The sequence below is a fragment of the Zeus faber genome (genome assembly GCF_960531495.2).
Source record: "Zeus faber genome assembly, chromosome: 2".
Classification (NCBI taxonomy): Eukaryota; Metazoa; Chordata; class Actinopteri; order Zeiformes; family Zeidae; genus Zeus; species Zeus faber.
Window position 1 is genome coordinate 20,275,818 of NC_137189.1, and position 15,957 is coordinate 20,291,774.

Sequence of the window (15,957 nt, forward strand, 5' to 3'; positions counted from 1 at the left end):
CTGCAGTTACTGGTTTGTCTATAAAAAGAAATGCATTTTGCTAGATTAGAAATGCACAGCAGCATAACGTATTACCATATTATCCCTGTTCATTTCAGAGACCCGACTAAATAAATCCACAACTGGACAAACGTGAGGTGGCTTGATCTAAAGGCTCAGACAAATTTGAAATGGGTATGACGGTTAAATAAACGACAGGAAACTTTTTTTAAAGGATAAAATAGTTTATTTTATAGTCTCATAGTAAAGGTAGGCCTCGACTTGCAAGACAATTGTTGGCAGTATGTACAACATACTTGTAACTTCCACAGAGTGGAATTGGACAAAGACCTATTATACTAATCATATCCTAAGTGGAACTTAAATGGAAACCATATACAAACACACATTTCCTAGACACGCAAAAAATGCATTGTTATTTTCCTTTTGGGGGGGGGGGTCAGCAACATTGAAATTCGTATCTGTGTGAAGCACAACACATTTAATATATTTTCTTCCTCATAGTGGAAGGACGGGGGCTACCAGTTTGACATTCAATCTATTTAATACGCTCCATCAAAACTACCCTTAAGTGACCAAAGAAAATTGACATTTTCCCCATTGACACAAAATGCATAACATAACATACTTCAGAGAACTTTAAAACATCCAATCAATGCTTGGTCATATATAGATAAAACAGATGCCTAAATGAATCCAGCCACCTAAAAACCATCCACTAGTTCAAGCTAAAAAGGACAAAAATACGATACAAGTTTGGGAAATATTCAACGGGGTTTTTCTTTTCTTCCTCAAAAACATCAATTTCGACAAAGGGAGTAGTACTCCCCCCCCACCTATTAACAACTGTGTCAAAATGGGGAAACATCAGCAATGCAGTGGGGCCTGAGGTGGGTGTCACTTAACATTTTGCTTCAAAGCAATCTTCACATTCTTGAGTGGAAAAGTCGGCTACAAATAGTTGTTTTCGTACATTTTTTTTAGAAAGGTAAACTTCTGCGGAACATCTAGGCGTGTGTGTAAATTCTAAAACAGATTCATATCAAGAATACTCAACAAATGAAAATGATATTAGAGCAGTGCTTGGAGGAGAGCGCCTGGCCCACTCCTCAACCCAGGGAGAAGGGACCAGAGAAAGGGTGGAGAAGAAAAAGCATTGAGTCCATAAGAAGCCAAATGGCCTCGGTTTGGGTGATTTTTTTTTTTTGATGACGCTAGAAGGGGAAGAGGGGGTTAAGATGCTGGGAGGGAGACTAACCTGAGAGGACACATTTGAGAGGAACCAAACTAACCTCTCAACACAGATTTTAGCAGTTGTCTTCACCCAGTGTCCCCACCATGGCCACTTTGGGCGAACAAGGCTTGAAGGTTCCAGAGTCTCCGGTGCAGGCCCAGTTAAAGGTCTGGAGGGTGGAGTCTGATGGGGTGGAGGGGGGGTGGAGGTGTGGACAGGACGGGTGGCGTCTCTCTAGCTGTCCTCCCCACGGTGCTTCTTTCGGCTGGAATGCTCCTCGGCCTCCGATTCGGAGCTGGAGTCTGAGCCGCCATCGAAGGCCGACACGGCGCTGCCCTTGGGGTTGGTGTAGAGGCTGCTGTCTGACGACGAGTAGCTGGCCTGGAGCTGCGTGGAGCCCTTCACCTTCTCCAGCGCACGCACTGGGGGAGGAGAGAAAAAACATTTTTTTTTTTTTTTTTTAAAACAAGGACGGAAGAATTTTAAACGTGATGCTCGATCAGAGAGCGGCTCTGGCACTCACCTTGCTGCTCCAGCAGTGCGTTCTGCCTCTTCAGGTCGTCGATGTCCTGCTGGTGCGTGTGGTTTTTCCGCCGCATGTACTGGATGTATTCTGTGGCTTTGTCTAGGATCTGAGCTCGGGACGCCTGCTTGATGGATTGCTATCAGCAACAAATGAAAAAACCAAAACATGATGCAAGGTTGCAGAATCCTAATCACATTTTAAAACACAACACCCCTGCACATGTTCCTGCCACGGAGCTACTAAATAAACAGTCAATCAGACCCCTCCCTCCACCTCTTCTCACAGCAAACACAAAGTGTTTCATCTGCTTTGGAGGGGGAGCAGCAGTGCTGTGAATAAGTGGTCATTTTCAAAGTCTCAGGTCTGATTAGACAGCTATTAGGATGCTAATGACACCAACCAAACTAGGCTGCTGAGCACACAATCCTAACTTGTTATACTCCATTTGCCACTTGTCCTCCACATTAACTCGATATCAAACCGCATCCCACCTAAAAGTCAGCACACACATTTTACCTTAAAATGAAACCTTAAAATATTTCATGGTCCTGCTGGGAAGTATGGTAGCACTTCATTTTATTGTATTCGTCAATTCCAGGAAGCACCACTGCTTTCACAAATAGCAGCAAAATGAAGTAGCTTATGCTACGGTAGATCTCTCAAAATTCTCAATGTCCTAGAAGTACATTCTATAACCTCAATGTTTATAAATGCTCTTATTTCTGTACACTGCGTTTCTCACACCTAAACGTCTTCCAGTATTTTTTCAAGGGGTTGGAATAAAAAAATAAAAATTTAAAACCCTGCAAACGCTCTCAGCGTGTTCTAAACAGGAAAAGAGCAACATTTCCTTATAACTTCCCGGCACTGGTCCCGCCGTTTATTTCTCGCTGCCAATCTGTACTGACTGATGTACAAAGCTCATCATTTTTTAACATGTTCATGTTGACATTGTAGGAGTTCACATGTTGCACACATAATACATGCACCATACATTACATTTAATTACACAGATTTCACCAATTACTCAAACAGTTATGATTATATTAAGATTGAGCCTGCTGGGGGAGGGCTACAGGACCCCCGGGCCGGGCATTACCAACCTTTTCCCCTTGCAGGGCCGGCACCGAGTCCCGCAGGCTGTGAAAGCTGTCTTTGATGTGGTCCCTACGCTTGCGCTCCAGCGCATTGTGGTGTGCCCGTTTGTCTGCCTGCAACGAGAGAGACCGTGACGTTAACGTTCAACTCGGTTTTCAAGTAACGTTTTTTTGGTTTGTTGTGTTTTATACCTTTTTTTAAGAACAATTTGTATGAATGTTATTTGACTTAGTTATCCATTCATTTTCATTTAGTCATTTTAGTCATTTAGCAGACGCTTTTATCCAAAGCGACTTACAATTGTTCAAACACCGACGGACGCAGCCATCAGGAGCAATTAGGGGTTAAGTGTCTTGCTCAAGGACACTACAGCATGCTAGCAGGAGGAGCCTGGGATCCAACCAGCAACCTTTAGATCACTAGACCACCAGCTCTACCTCCTGAGCTACCATCCCCATCCATCCATCACCACCACAACCCTAACCACCACCTATGCCAGCCAACAAACCAAAGGAAGCTACTTTTTCTAAGGAGGCGGAGTCCATTCAGTGGTCAGAAGAATCAATACCAGAGCATGTGAATGTAGAGACCACTCCATCTAAAGTTTTGAGGTAGGAGATTTCTCAATACAAACCACACAGTAGACTGTCTTAATATTATGCTTTCCTTCTTTTGCTTGACACTGAGACACAGCAGTATTATACGCAGCGTACAATACAAACTGGTCAGAGAGCTGAACGGTCATTAAACAGGTTGGTCGTTAAATGAGGAGTACCTGTATAGATGTCTCCAGTAAACAAAGTTAAATAAGAATTCTAACTGAACCATTCAAATGCTCTGTTAGAAGACAATGGAACAAGAAAAATATTTTGAATACAACATTTAATTTAAAACAATAGGATAGGATTTGTTTTTCTTCATTAAATGCCTTGCTTTTTATTAGAATTGTGTAATTTGTTTTGGAGGATGTTAAGTACGTCCAGTCACAATTAATCACTATAAATTGTATAATTTTTGTAGTGATAAACAAAATATTTAATTATTTCTAGTTGAAATAAATGCTTGGGAGCCATAAGAGCCGTCTCTTTTCAACACTACTGTCTGCAACACTACTGTGTCCGCTCTGTACGTTCTTCTCTAATCTGACTTTTTCCTAATTCTATGCATATCACATCATGTTTAAGGTCCGTTTACCATTATCTTATCTTTTACATCAAAATCAAAATCATAATGTTAACTACTTTTAGGGAGCGTGCACCGGTAACGTACCGGCACCTCTCACGTGAACATATTGTAAAATATATAGACCACACTTGTTCTTAAATTATTAGAATGCTGCAAATTTGTTCAGAACGAGCAACGAAACCTGGAAGCCATTCTCAAGCACCATTGGCTCACAGAACACGGAACTTGTGCTCAAACCCCATTGGCTCACAGAACTCGTAGCCTCAGGAGGATGGCTCTTCCTATTTAAACAAAGCGCCAGGAACATTTTGGATTTAGAGGCATGTAAGAATGGCTCTAATATATAATCTAGTATTGTAGAAGTATTTCCAGCAAAAAAAACAACAACTTAAAAAACATGCTTGGGGACCTCAGAGACCTATATTAACTTGTGTAGGTCTACTTTGAAAATGCTGTAGATGCCCGGTCGCTAAGAGGCAGAACGAGCGTACGGCACCTTGCATGGGAGAGCAGTTTTTTTAATGATGCCACTATTTTCAGGCCTTAACAAGACTTGGAAATATGGAACTTGTTTAATGTCCACCACTTGATGTATTCTGAGTGCCATGCATGCAAACTCTGTCCGAGTGCATTGCTCTTTCAGAGTCATTTCGACTGGAGTACAAGTCAGTGGTGGATCCTGGTTGTGGAAGAGCTTGTTTGTAGAATATCATTAGAAGGAAAGTCCCCACAGATCATTCCTTCAAATGATTCTGACAAAGGCTTGACAAAGTCTTTAAGGAGAGTTTATCAGCAGGCGACTGTGGCCCTGTTTACACCTTGCATTAACATGCATCTTGGGTGATCCGATCACAAGTGGACAGCTCTAAGTAGGTCTGTTCACACCTGCCATTAGAATGTGCCTCCATATGCATCTCAGGTAACCACATTGATTCTGAATATTTGAAATGGTTTCTTACTCATTTTCTGCAGTATCGATACCAGCTTGGCTTTCTCGTTCGCTCTTCTCTCCGACAGCGAGTGCCCACAAAGCCCCGCCTCCTCTAGCTCACTCACAGTGCTGTCTTCTTCTCGTCACTCATTACATTACACAGACGTGTTTATCCAAACACCGACGGACGCAGCCATCAGGCGCAATTAGGGGTTAAGTGTCTTGCTCAAGGACACTACAGCATGCTAGCAGGAGGAGCCTGGGATCGAACCAGCAACCTTTCGATTACTAGACGACCAGCTCTACCTCCTGAGGAGTGCTGTTTGGAAAGGCAAAAGACACAAGCAAGCCCATATGCAAGCCAGGCTACAGAGCAGTGCTAACTAAAGCTGCTAACACAACCAACAAAGCAAAGCACGTGAAGGAACGATACGCCAAACTATATAAAGAATTTCGAGAGGTTGGTTACGGCTCCCCATTGAACATCACTGAGCATTAAACAAGATGGCTCAGTAAACAGTTGTTGATAAGTGTGTTGTCCAGAGCTCCCTGACTAACGGCGTCCCGGAGACGAAAGAAAATGTGTTTGGGACGAATAGAGATCTCCCGCGGGATGCGGGATTTATTATTTATTATTTATTTTATTATTATATCACTTACAAATGACAAATTAGATCAACTGTGCATCAATAGTGATAGTATTTTTTTCCACTACAGGGGCTGACTACAACTGAGCGTCTGTTCTCTTGCTGTTAGAGGTTGCATTGAGTTACATGATATGTTCAAGCTCTATTCAGTAAAAATGAGAATTGGGCAAAGGTGCATTATACAAGGTGTGTTCAAATGTAATCTTGTAAAATGTAGTTTTTGGCGAGAAACTTGAATAAATACAGTTGTTTGAAGGAGAAATGTTGATGTTTTCACTGCACATTAAATAGATATCAGAGAGGGAATTATACCCTGTTTAACCTCCAACACTAGTTCTAAGCATCTTATAATACATAAATAAAATGACTAATGCCAAGATTTTTTTTTTTATCAAGGCAAATATTTAAATAAAAATACAGAAATGTATTTCCTAATCATTTGAAGTGCATGTTTTATAAAAATAACCACTATAGATGGCAATAACAAAGTAAAAGGATAATATTTACAACAATATTTTGATTGTGGGACAGTTTACATTCACTTCAGGGCGGTTAAAATAGTTTTTCGGGACAGTCGGAAAATGTAATGGGTGTCACTCTCATTCACCTCTGTAGAGAAAGTCTGCATATATATAAGAATAGTAATTACTTCCATTAGATTTTTTTTACTCATTTGTTACTTGAAAATGCATAAGATTGCTCTGCTTTTCTTTTTACTTGCCCTTTAGTATGTGTGACAATCTCAGAGGCTTTTGAACAAGTGAACTAGCTCAAGAATATTGTTTTCGTCAAAAAGTTGTAATTATTGTTAATGTTTACTACAGTCATCCTGCTGTTCTCAGCTACTAGCCAAGAAAAGGAAAGGCGTTCCTTGTTGTCATGTTATAGCCTTGCTATATTTGTCTTTTAATAAAAATCTAAAATTTTGTGCCCCCAATGTTCAATTTTTCCCTGTGGTATCGAAAATGGTGTTGTCGGAGAGGAAGCACAGCGCACCTGCCCTGCAGCGCAGTGTGCGCTACAGAGGTTTTGCGCTCCCACTTTGCGTGCTTGAAAATGGCAACTTCGCATTAGATTCGGAGGGTCTCACGAAACACCGCGCTGCGATGAAAGTGATAAAAGATCCCATGAATCGGAATGAAGATCCCACCTCGACTGCGCCTCCGCTCAGTCTGTCAGCATATATTTATTAATTAATATATTTCTATTTACAGTTATTTATATATTTCTTTGTTTATCTATTTCAGGATTTATTTCATCTGTGTATTTATTTGTACTTGTGGTGATGACGGAAATGAGCTCAATGCCACGGTGACCTCACATTATCCCACTGTATGACCGTCGTATCCCTAACCAGTCACTTTAGAAGGTGCAGTTTGCAGAATTTAGGAAACGGACTTGGCAGAAATGGAATGTAATAATTCACAAGAATGTTTTAATTAGTGTATAATGCGTCAACTCACACAACTCATGATTGCTTTTGACAGCATCCTAAGGAAATGTATCCTTAAATTTAAGAATTTACTAAATAAAGACAACTCTTCACTTTTGGTAACTGAAAACAGACCTGAGGAACAGCCTGCATGAAGCTTTCATTAAATGGGCCTCCTGTGGCAAAATTTCCATATCCTGATGCCATGGTGAAAATTTTCCTCCAAACCAAGGAAAATAAAGTGCAGCAATAAATGCAGCTTATCAAGTCATCCTCTCCTTGTGATCACTTTGTTTCTGAAGTCTTGAATATACAAAGCAAACAAAAATTAACGCAAATATAAATTGCAGACCACCTGCTGCGCCATCTGACCGAGGCCAACAGCGCCAATATGCCATCCCGGCGCCTCATGTGTTCAGGGCTTTTTCAATGCGTACCACAAGGACTAAACAAAAAAAATTCTAGGGGGAACATCGCATAATGGAAATCCGACAGCGTGTTTCCTGAGAATCCATTTTGCCTGTTGTGGCTTCTTCTTGTTGTTTCACATTTTTAATATGATGCCGTTGACACACGACTGAGTACATACTTCCGCAGAGGAGGTCAGTTGAGTAGGCGGTCGTTCAATCTGGCCCAGGACACATTTGTATCACACTGCTAAAAGGATGTGGCCATATCACCCTCAGAGCACCCCCGAATGTGGTCGGAGTGATCAGATCTCAATGCGTCCTCAATGCGTCTCGGTGCATTCACACCTGTATTTAGAGCTATCCACTTGTGATCGGATTAACCAAGGTGCATTTTAATGCATGGTGTAAACAGGGTATGTGGTTGTGTCAGGTCCGCCTCCTCTGATACACACTGTCCTCTTCACTGTACAGCTGTAATTGCGTAATCTGCCCACACCCGGCAAAGTTCATGGTTTATTTCAGGCGGCTGCACTGAATAAAACTACACAATTTTTCTAGGGTTTAAGTTTGCAGAGTTGTGTAACTTGCTGACCGCAATAACCCATTTGCAAGTTTTAAACACCCTGAATACGTGCAAAAAGTCAAGCCGCTGCATTTGCATTCCAATTAGATTATAAAGAGGCACATGACAGAGGTGTCACAGAGCGGTTACCAACCACATATCACCCTGGCTTGACTGCTAAAAATTTGTGGTGTAACGGAACGTAGTTGATCCGTACGGGTCGCCCCCCCAAGGGTCAGCAAGCATGTGAATCACGGAGAAAAACAGTTTACCTGCCGCTGTTACTTTTTAAAGTAATAATTCCATAAATCTAAATCAGAGTTGCAGTGAAAAGAAGATAGACAAGACAGACGCATGATGTGTTTTACTCTGAAGCGCAATGATTGGTTCATAGGGTTAGGGTTGGGGATTCGGATTCCAAATCGAACAAAATGAGCGCTCGATTTCGAACTTTGAAATCACATTCAAGTTTGTGATTCTCCCGGGAGGGAGGGGCCATAGCTCCAGTCAAAGGAGCTGGAGTTCGCAGCGTGTGCGTACTTATAATATGAAGAAAAAGTGATTCAATGAAATATATTTTACATTTGTCCACTTGAGAGCGCAGAACAGAGACCGGCAGCTTGTGAGAAGTGCCGGTACGGCCTCCATAAGAGTAGTTAATGTTACGGATATGATTTGGATTGTGATATCAAAGATAAGATCATGATATGATGATTAGAATTATGGGAAAAAAGTCCAATTAGAGAAGAATGTACAGAGCGGACACAGAGGTGGTGGGCAGAGAAGAGAAGCACTTATTGTAGTATTGAAAGCTTTGTCTCTTCCGGCTCCGAAGCAATTCTTTAATCTATGAAATTGTATTAAATATTTTGTTGATATTTATTCCACAACAGAAAAATAACATTATTTATAATGATTTAATGTGACTGGACTGGAGTGGAAAGTTACTTTTTCAGAAACAAGTGTTTTCTTTACAAATCAAGACTCAATAAACACTAGGGTTAGTGCTGAAAAAAATACAAATGTTTAATCTAATCGTGTATTGTGAGATACAGATTTCTCTACAACAACGGCTGTACTTCACTTAATTCTGAACCAATTTCCATGAAATTGTTTGTTATTAACATGAGATACTGAACATGATACTGGTTACTGTTACTGGAATTAAATGTAGTTACTCGGGCGGGTCTAATCATATTTTTCCACTCACTATCATGTTTAAAGGAAGAAGGTAACATGTGTGCCTAATTTTGGACTTTAATTTAACAACTGAGTATTGAATATTTTAAGATTTTATTTAAACATAGGACATCTTGAATGTTGTATTCATTTAAGCCTATGGGCCAAAGTTCCTTGCTTTCAGTGTTTACCAGAATCAATGGAAAGCAAAGTTATATTTCTCTCTATTTTTTTTTGCTGATCCGAAAAATCTGCCCAATTGGAGCAGAGCTAATTGCCATGCGGTGTAAAAGTCAACGTAGGAGTTATATTGTTCTGACTCATTGATTCGTTCTCTGCCTTACAAAAAATAAAAACAAACACCTGTGGTACAGCATACAGGTCAAAACCCGTGTTAGGGGGAAAAACAGGGTGGAAGATATGCGATCCTTTCGTGAGACATAATTACCAAGACCTTTGTTCCGATAGAAGAAAACACTGACGTAAGTCGAAACAAGGCCGAAGATCACCATCTTAAAACACAAGATTAATGGTTGTGGAAGTAATTCACAAATTCCATTCCCAGGGGGTAAACAACATACTGGGGGTTTAAAAATCTGATTGGGCGAGAGCCTCATGCAGAGCAGACTAGTGCATATCCTCAACCAAACTATTTTGTTTTTTTGTGTTGTGTTTAGAGGCTACAGGTTTCAGGGATATGCCTCCGCGTTTCTTACGGCAAACTATCAAAAATATACTGTAAAACCCATTTATCCGCGTGGTATATGTCATCGCAGACAAAGGACGACTTCAGAGTTTCCGTTATCCAGTAATCTGTTGAAGTCCAACATAAATAAATCTCCCAGGTCATAATGTCTGGTGAAAATAATTCCCTCTAAGCACACTTTGAGTGCTAGACAATAAAACAATAATTGTCACCATATTTTTTTTTCCTCAACATAGAAATAAAATAGGCTTGAACATTCAGATTAAGTCTTCCGCAGATTTGTCCATTTTGTTTCCGAACTAGCCAATTAAGTTTGTCGATGTAACAAGAAGCCCCGCCCCCTCTCTCATGGGTAGCTTGTGTTTGTAAACACACCGGCAGCGGCGACAGAGCGACAGCGTCCAAACTGAGCAACTCGGAGAAGGAGGAAGATGGTGTATTATTGACAACAGGGCCACATCGCTAGTTTGGTGTTTGTTGATATCTTAAGTTCCGACCCAAAGCAGATAAATATTCGCTGCATAAATAGACATGCCAACTAAGACAGGCAACACCACAAAGTTTAATATTTATTTTGGATTATATCTAAATTGTATTTAAGTTAAATGTTAATTAAGCAGCTGCAACTGTTACTTCTTGTTCCTTTCTTACTTACATTACAACCTGGAGCCTACGTGTAATTTGTTTATCTTCAAAGAGTTTATTGTATTTTATCTGAGAAAAGACATGTCAAATAGAAATTATTTGATTTCAAGTCGGCAGCAGAATGCCGTAATAAAAATGTTATTAGCCATATAGGCTAACTTGTCTTTTTTTTGGTTTAGAAATTGTTCTTATTTTGTTTTATTTTATCTGACAATATGTAGGCCTAAAGCTGAAGGAAATTATAGGTGTTTGCACCAGCGAACGTAGGCTAGCGTAACATTTATTTATTTTTAAAATAGCGTGCACCTGAGTATTTTGACCGGACTTATTTTATTTTGAATATAATGTATTAGCAAATATAACTTACTTTTAATTTAAAAAAATATATATTCATCTACATGCCTGGATGTTATTCTTTATAGAGGCTGCCTGTCAATTGTTTTTAAGCTCAATAAAGACAGAAAATGTCTGACCGGGATTTCTCTCATTTGTCTGTAAAGATTTTAAATCTACAAGGAGATGTGGACCGGCACCAATTTATCTAACAGAAACCCTGCACGGCTTATAAGCTTATGAGTCGAACAAAACTAAAAATCTAGCACTAATTTCTCAAGATGAATGATCTTGTTTACTCTTATGCCGAACACAAGGTCTGTGCGCCCACATCATTTCAGCAACCACCGTGAATCAAATTAAATTATTCTGCTGGGGAATTACCTTCTCCAGGGGACTATTCAGCCGATTCCTGCCCATGCACATAGAAGGGACTGTAATGTAGCAAATTCGGCGTCCCCGGTACGGAAGTGCAGGGCTTATTATTTACAAGTGAAGTATTGACACAAAACATCCAGTTTTTACAAATTAAGTTCCATAGCAACAGGAAGCAACGGAAAGATGTGCATCTCCACCGACACGACAGTGGGGATGCATAGGTTTTTTTGAACAGGAATGTCCCTTAACTCAGTTGAGTTTAAAACATGTCATTTCATACACGTAGGAAACAAACGAAAACAAATAGATCCAAAATAATAACACAGGCACGGGAGTTGGAAACTGGCACGGTGCACCACTTTCTGGAGGAAGAAAAATAAAATAAAACAACTCAGCTCCAATTCTCCAAGCTAGGTTTACGTTTTTCATTTTCCATACAAGTAAGAAACTAAGGAAATAAAATAGATCTAAATTTTCTCAATGAGATTTATATATTGCTAAATTATAATCAAAAGATTTGCATAGGTGGTTACTCGACAGCTCTGAGTGGAGAGAACAAGAGCCTCCGCCCCCTCTCTCCCTTGTCGCTCCACTTTCAGAACACAGTAAACTGCACTCACACCGTTTCAATGCTCGGATTTTTCGTGGACGATAAAAGAAAATTTAAAATTTTAATTTTAATATTAAAACTGCCCAAGCTTATCCTGGAGCAAACACCATTTGTAGTCCACATCCTACTAAATACATATAAAAATAATTGTTTTTCAAAAAAAAAAAAAAAATTTTGAATTGCGGTACATAGACTCTCGGCTTCGGCAAACAATCCATTGTGCATTTCTCTACCAATAGTGTGTTTGTTATAGTGGATGTATTTGTTTAAATATTTTATTTGTTTTATTTTACGTTTATTTAACGTTCACAGAACTCGGGACCTATAGACGGTGGCTCCTCCCACAAAAAAACAGGATGGTATAAAGGTATGTTGGAATGGCTAAAACGCATAATCTGAGTTGTTTTTTCATCAAAAAACTTCGAATTTATGTTTTGGGCACCTCAGAGACCTATATTAGCTTGTGTAAAAAGGAGAATAATAGGTCCCATTTAGGGACTGTTTTATATATAGATAGATATATATATATATATATATATATATATATATATATTAGAGTGGAGGGGTGACTGTCACACGCCCTCCCGAGCGTGACCTCCGTGTTAAATAGGACCTATTATTCTCCTTTTTACACACACACACACACACACACACACACACACACACACACACACACACACACACACACACACACACACACACATACACACACACACACACACACACACACACACACACACACACACACACACACACACACACCATGCAGGTCTGTAGTGAGTTTTTGGGGTGGGGTCGGATTAGACCTGAACTTGAGAGTTGGAAGTGATTTGCAGCACTCCCCATCAGATTACTTGGTGATTTTGGGTGCAATTGGGTAACAACCACAATTGTGATTATTTTGGTGCTTAGAAAACCGACTGAAATGTCTCATCACACGCCCATTGATTGGACTGTTGAGGTTGTTTTGGTAAATTTCCCAAAGGCCGACCTGTATATGAATTAAACGCATAAGAGAAGACCAACATCCTAGAGGGCCTGCTGGCCTTAGCCTTTGATTATTATTATTATTATTATTATTATTATTATGAATTCTCCCCCCAGAGCCAAGGGGCTTTGCACTGGCTGTATTGCAGGAGGCAAATGTTATCTGGGTCATCAAAGACATTACAACACCTTGAAAAACAGGCGTTCATCCTCCAGAGCGTTACTACTGCCACGTCATGGTGGAGGCCGCACTGAGTGGGCTCCTCTCTCCATTCTAGTCATACCTGAATGAGTCGTGTTACATAACTCCTCCAGGTGCTGAGTAAAAGGGGTGGTTAAGGCTTCGTGGCAAATTCCGGGCTCCACACAGTGCTGCATAATGCCCACAGTGTCTAATTTGACAAAATAAAGCTCCCGCATTGCATGTGATCTGGGAGTACTATTAGGAATGACAAGGAATCAGGAGTCTTTCACAAATGACTGATTGCAGAGGAAAAGCTGCCATTTCTCTAACTTATTCACTCCCAACACGGCAAAGGATGGTTTCATTTGTTTATCCCTGGGTTAAATATAAACAACGCCTATCCCATTTTGGATACTAAATTATACACATTTAGTACGCCGCATTAATGGTTTGATGCCAGATGATTGTTGCTCCTAATTGCAAGTGTCTACATCGTCCACATCCATCCCATTGCTCAAGGCACTGGGTGGTCTGCACAACAACAACAACAAAAGCTGGAACTCGATTCACACATTGAGGAAAAACGTCACATACACTATTCAAGTCAACAATGCATTTGCGTGTCATAAATGTTGCAGTTGGCCATGCTGTATAACAAATCAACAATCCTAATCAATTATCTGGACGTATAATCAGTTCTCGACCGTTGTATTAAAAAACGCGTTTCGCGTTTGCATTTGGGCTGTTGCTGAGACACCGTGTGCCCCTGTGCGTGTGGGACTACGTGGTGGTGTTTTCCTCCGCCGCTGTGCGATGCGGCGACGTCATGCATTTGTGAGGGCTGCCAGGACCCCGTGGTCTGTCCAGGGAAGATGCTCTAATCACCGAGTGCAACACTTAGAGATGCAAGGGCGACGTCGGCGATGTGGAAATTAGACCGAAGAGCCCCGCAATGCAAATACAGTCAAGTTCCTATAAACGTCATCGGCCACTCATTTGATGGATGACCTAGATCCCAGATGCGAGTGGTGATCTTGAACGAAATCCGGGTTTATTTGCATTTTTTGCACGTTACTAAAGCAGCAAGAGCCTTTGTGGTAGGATCAGGCTTTCGGTCTAAATATAGACGTGGTGTCACCAGCTCCCTGTGCACGGAGGCTGGGGGACTCCCTGCATTGCAACAACACGAACGCCGCGGAACGGTCCGACACTAATCTAATACCAAGATATATCTGAGGACTAAATAAATACACCACACATACATCGCCATGCAAACATCTTCACAGTATTATCCACCAAATAAAGTCTCGACAGTATGTTGATAGCATAATCTCAATTTCAAAGCCATAATCCCAAACTCTGGTCTAGTGATCATATAGGGGAAAATGTGGGTGATGTGATCTCCACAGAGCTACAACATCGTTACGCACCACAGTGTGACACCCCGACGATTCTTCCTGTTAGGAAACAAACAAAAAAAAAGTGCAATTGTCCACACAAAACCGTACTATTCAGCTCAAGTCGACACAATTAAGACACATGTAATAAATTACAGAGTTAACCTCATAACCCTCGCCAACAGAGGCAGCTGAAACACTTATTGAGAGAACGCAAGTTAGCCAGTGGGGGCTAACCCGCTATGCTAGCCAGCTAATGTTAGAAAATACATGTTTTGAGGCGGAAAAAACTAAATGTGGATGCACTCACGTCGCTGTCGACTTCGATGTCATCGTTATCGCTCATTCTTTGACGGGATAGACCGTTTAAAAAAAACCACCATGGATCAGTGGGACTCTAGGGGAGCTGCAGCGCAGTTCACTCCGCCGCCCTCGGTGGATTCACCCGACTGGCGTACACGTGACTTCGCTCCGACCAGGCGGCTTCCAGTCTGCAACGCGCCTGCGCGACAAACCCCCGAGGACTGTGGGATATGTAGCTCGGAACACGTTTTGTGCGTGTTGTACATCGTTTATGCCCAAATGGTGGCCTTTTAGCATAACGTTTATCATTATCGTGTATATTATCTATTATAGGTAAAGAACAACACTATACATTCACATTCATTTCGTAAGACATGCATGTATACTATCATTTCCGTAGGTTAGTGATGGCGCGGTCGTCAGCAGAGCCTTGGTTTCCTCCAAATGCATCATGGGAGCTGTAGTTGAATTTATAGTTGTCAGCCGCTGTCAGTTGCCTACACTTATATATCTGTATATATATTTTTAACAGCAATTTATCTATTAATAATTAAGGTTATCGTATGTGTTCATTATAATTTAAAATATAGAACAAACTAGATGAGCAAAGATAGCATAATGTGCTATCTTTGCTTATCACATACATCTGTATATATTTGTTTGTTTGTTTATTTATTTATTTTAAGCCGTGTGTGTGTGTGTGTGTGTGTGTGTGTGTGCGTGTGTGTGTGTGTGTGTGTGTGTACACACCGGTCAGCCACAACATTAAAACCACTGACAGGTGAAGTGAACAACATTGCTCATCTCATTCCAATGGCACCTGTCAAGGGGGATATAGTATAAGGCAGCAAGTGAACAGTCAGTTCTTGAAGTTGATGTGTTGGAAGCAGGAAAAATGGGCAAGGGTAAGGATCTGAGCAACTTTGACAAGGGCCAAATTGTTGATAGGAACAGAAACAGCTACCTGGATTTGTAGAATGCAACCCTCAGCGAGCATGTAGAGCCAGCTGCACAGACACACACACACACACACAAATAAAGCAACCAATAATTTTTTTTCTTTTACTGTATCTTCAAATGATCTTATTTCTTATAATTATCCTATTATTTATATTCTATCTTGGACTTGGGTTGTATTTTCATGTTCAATTGTGTTGCAGACCTGGCCACATGCAGTATTTCTGTGCATTCTGGTGGACGTCATTTCCAT

General features: G+C 40.7%; 1 protein-coding gene across 2 annotated transcripts; it reads right to left on the bottom strand.

Annotated features, from left to right (window-relative positions):
- Positions 1-221: 221 nt before the first annotated feature.
- On the bottom strand, positions 222-14,886 carry max (myc associated factor X). 2 transcript variants are annotated; one of them, XM_080019357.1, is made up of 5 exons: positions 14,755-14,869; positions 14,478-14,504; positions 2,864-2,971; positions 1,758-1,896; positions 222-1,656 (listed from the first exon to the last, which is right to left on the bottom strand). In XM_080019357.1, exons 1-5 carry the CDS (start codon positions 14,788-14,790, stop codon positions 1,469-1,471), a joined length of 498 nt encoding a protein of 165 aa, XP_079875483.1. In that variant the 5' UTR covers positions 14,791-14,869; the 3' UTR covers positions 222-1,468. The 2 variants fall into 2 exon arrangements, with proteins under 2 accessions (XP_079875483.1, XP_079875484.1); XM_080019358.1 differs by lacking the exon at positions 14,478-14,504 and having other exon boundaries at positions 14,755-14,886.
- Positions 14,887-15,957: the final 1,071 nt, after the last annotated feature.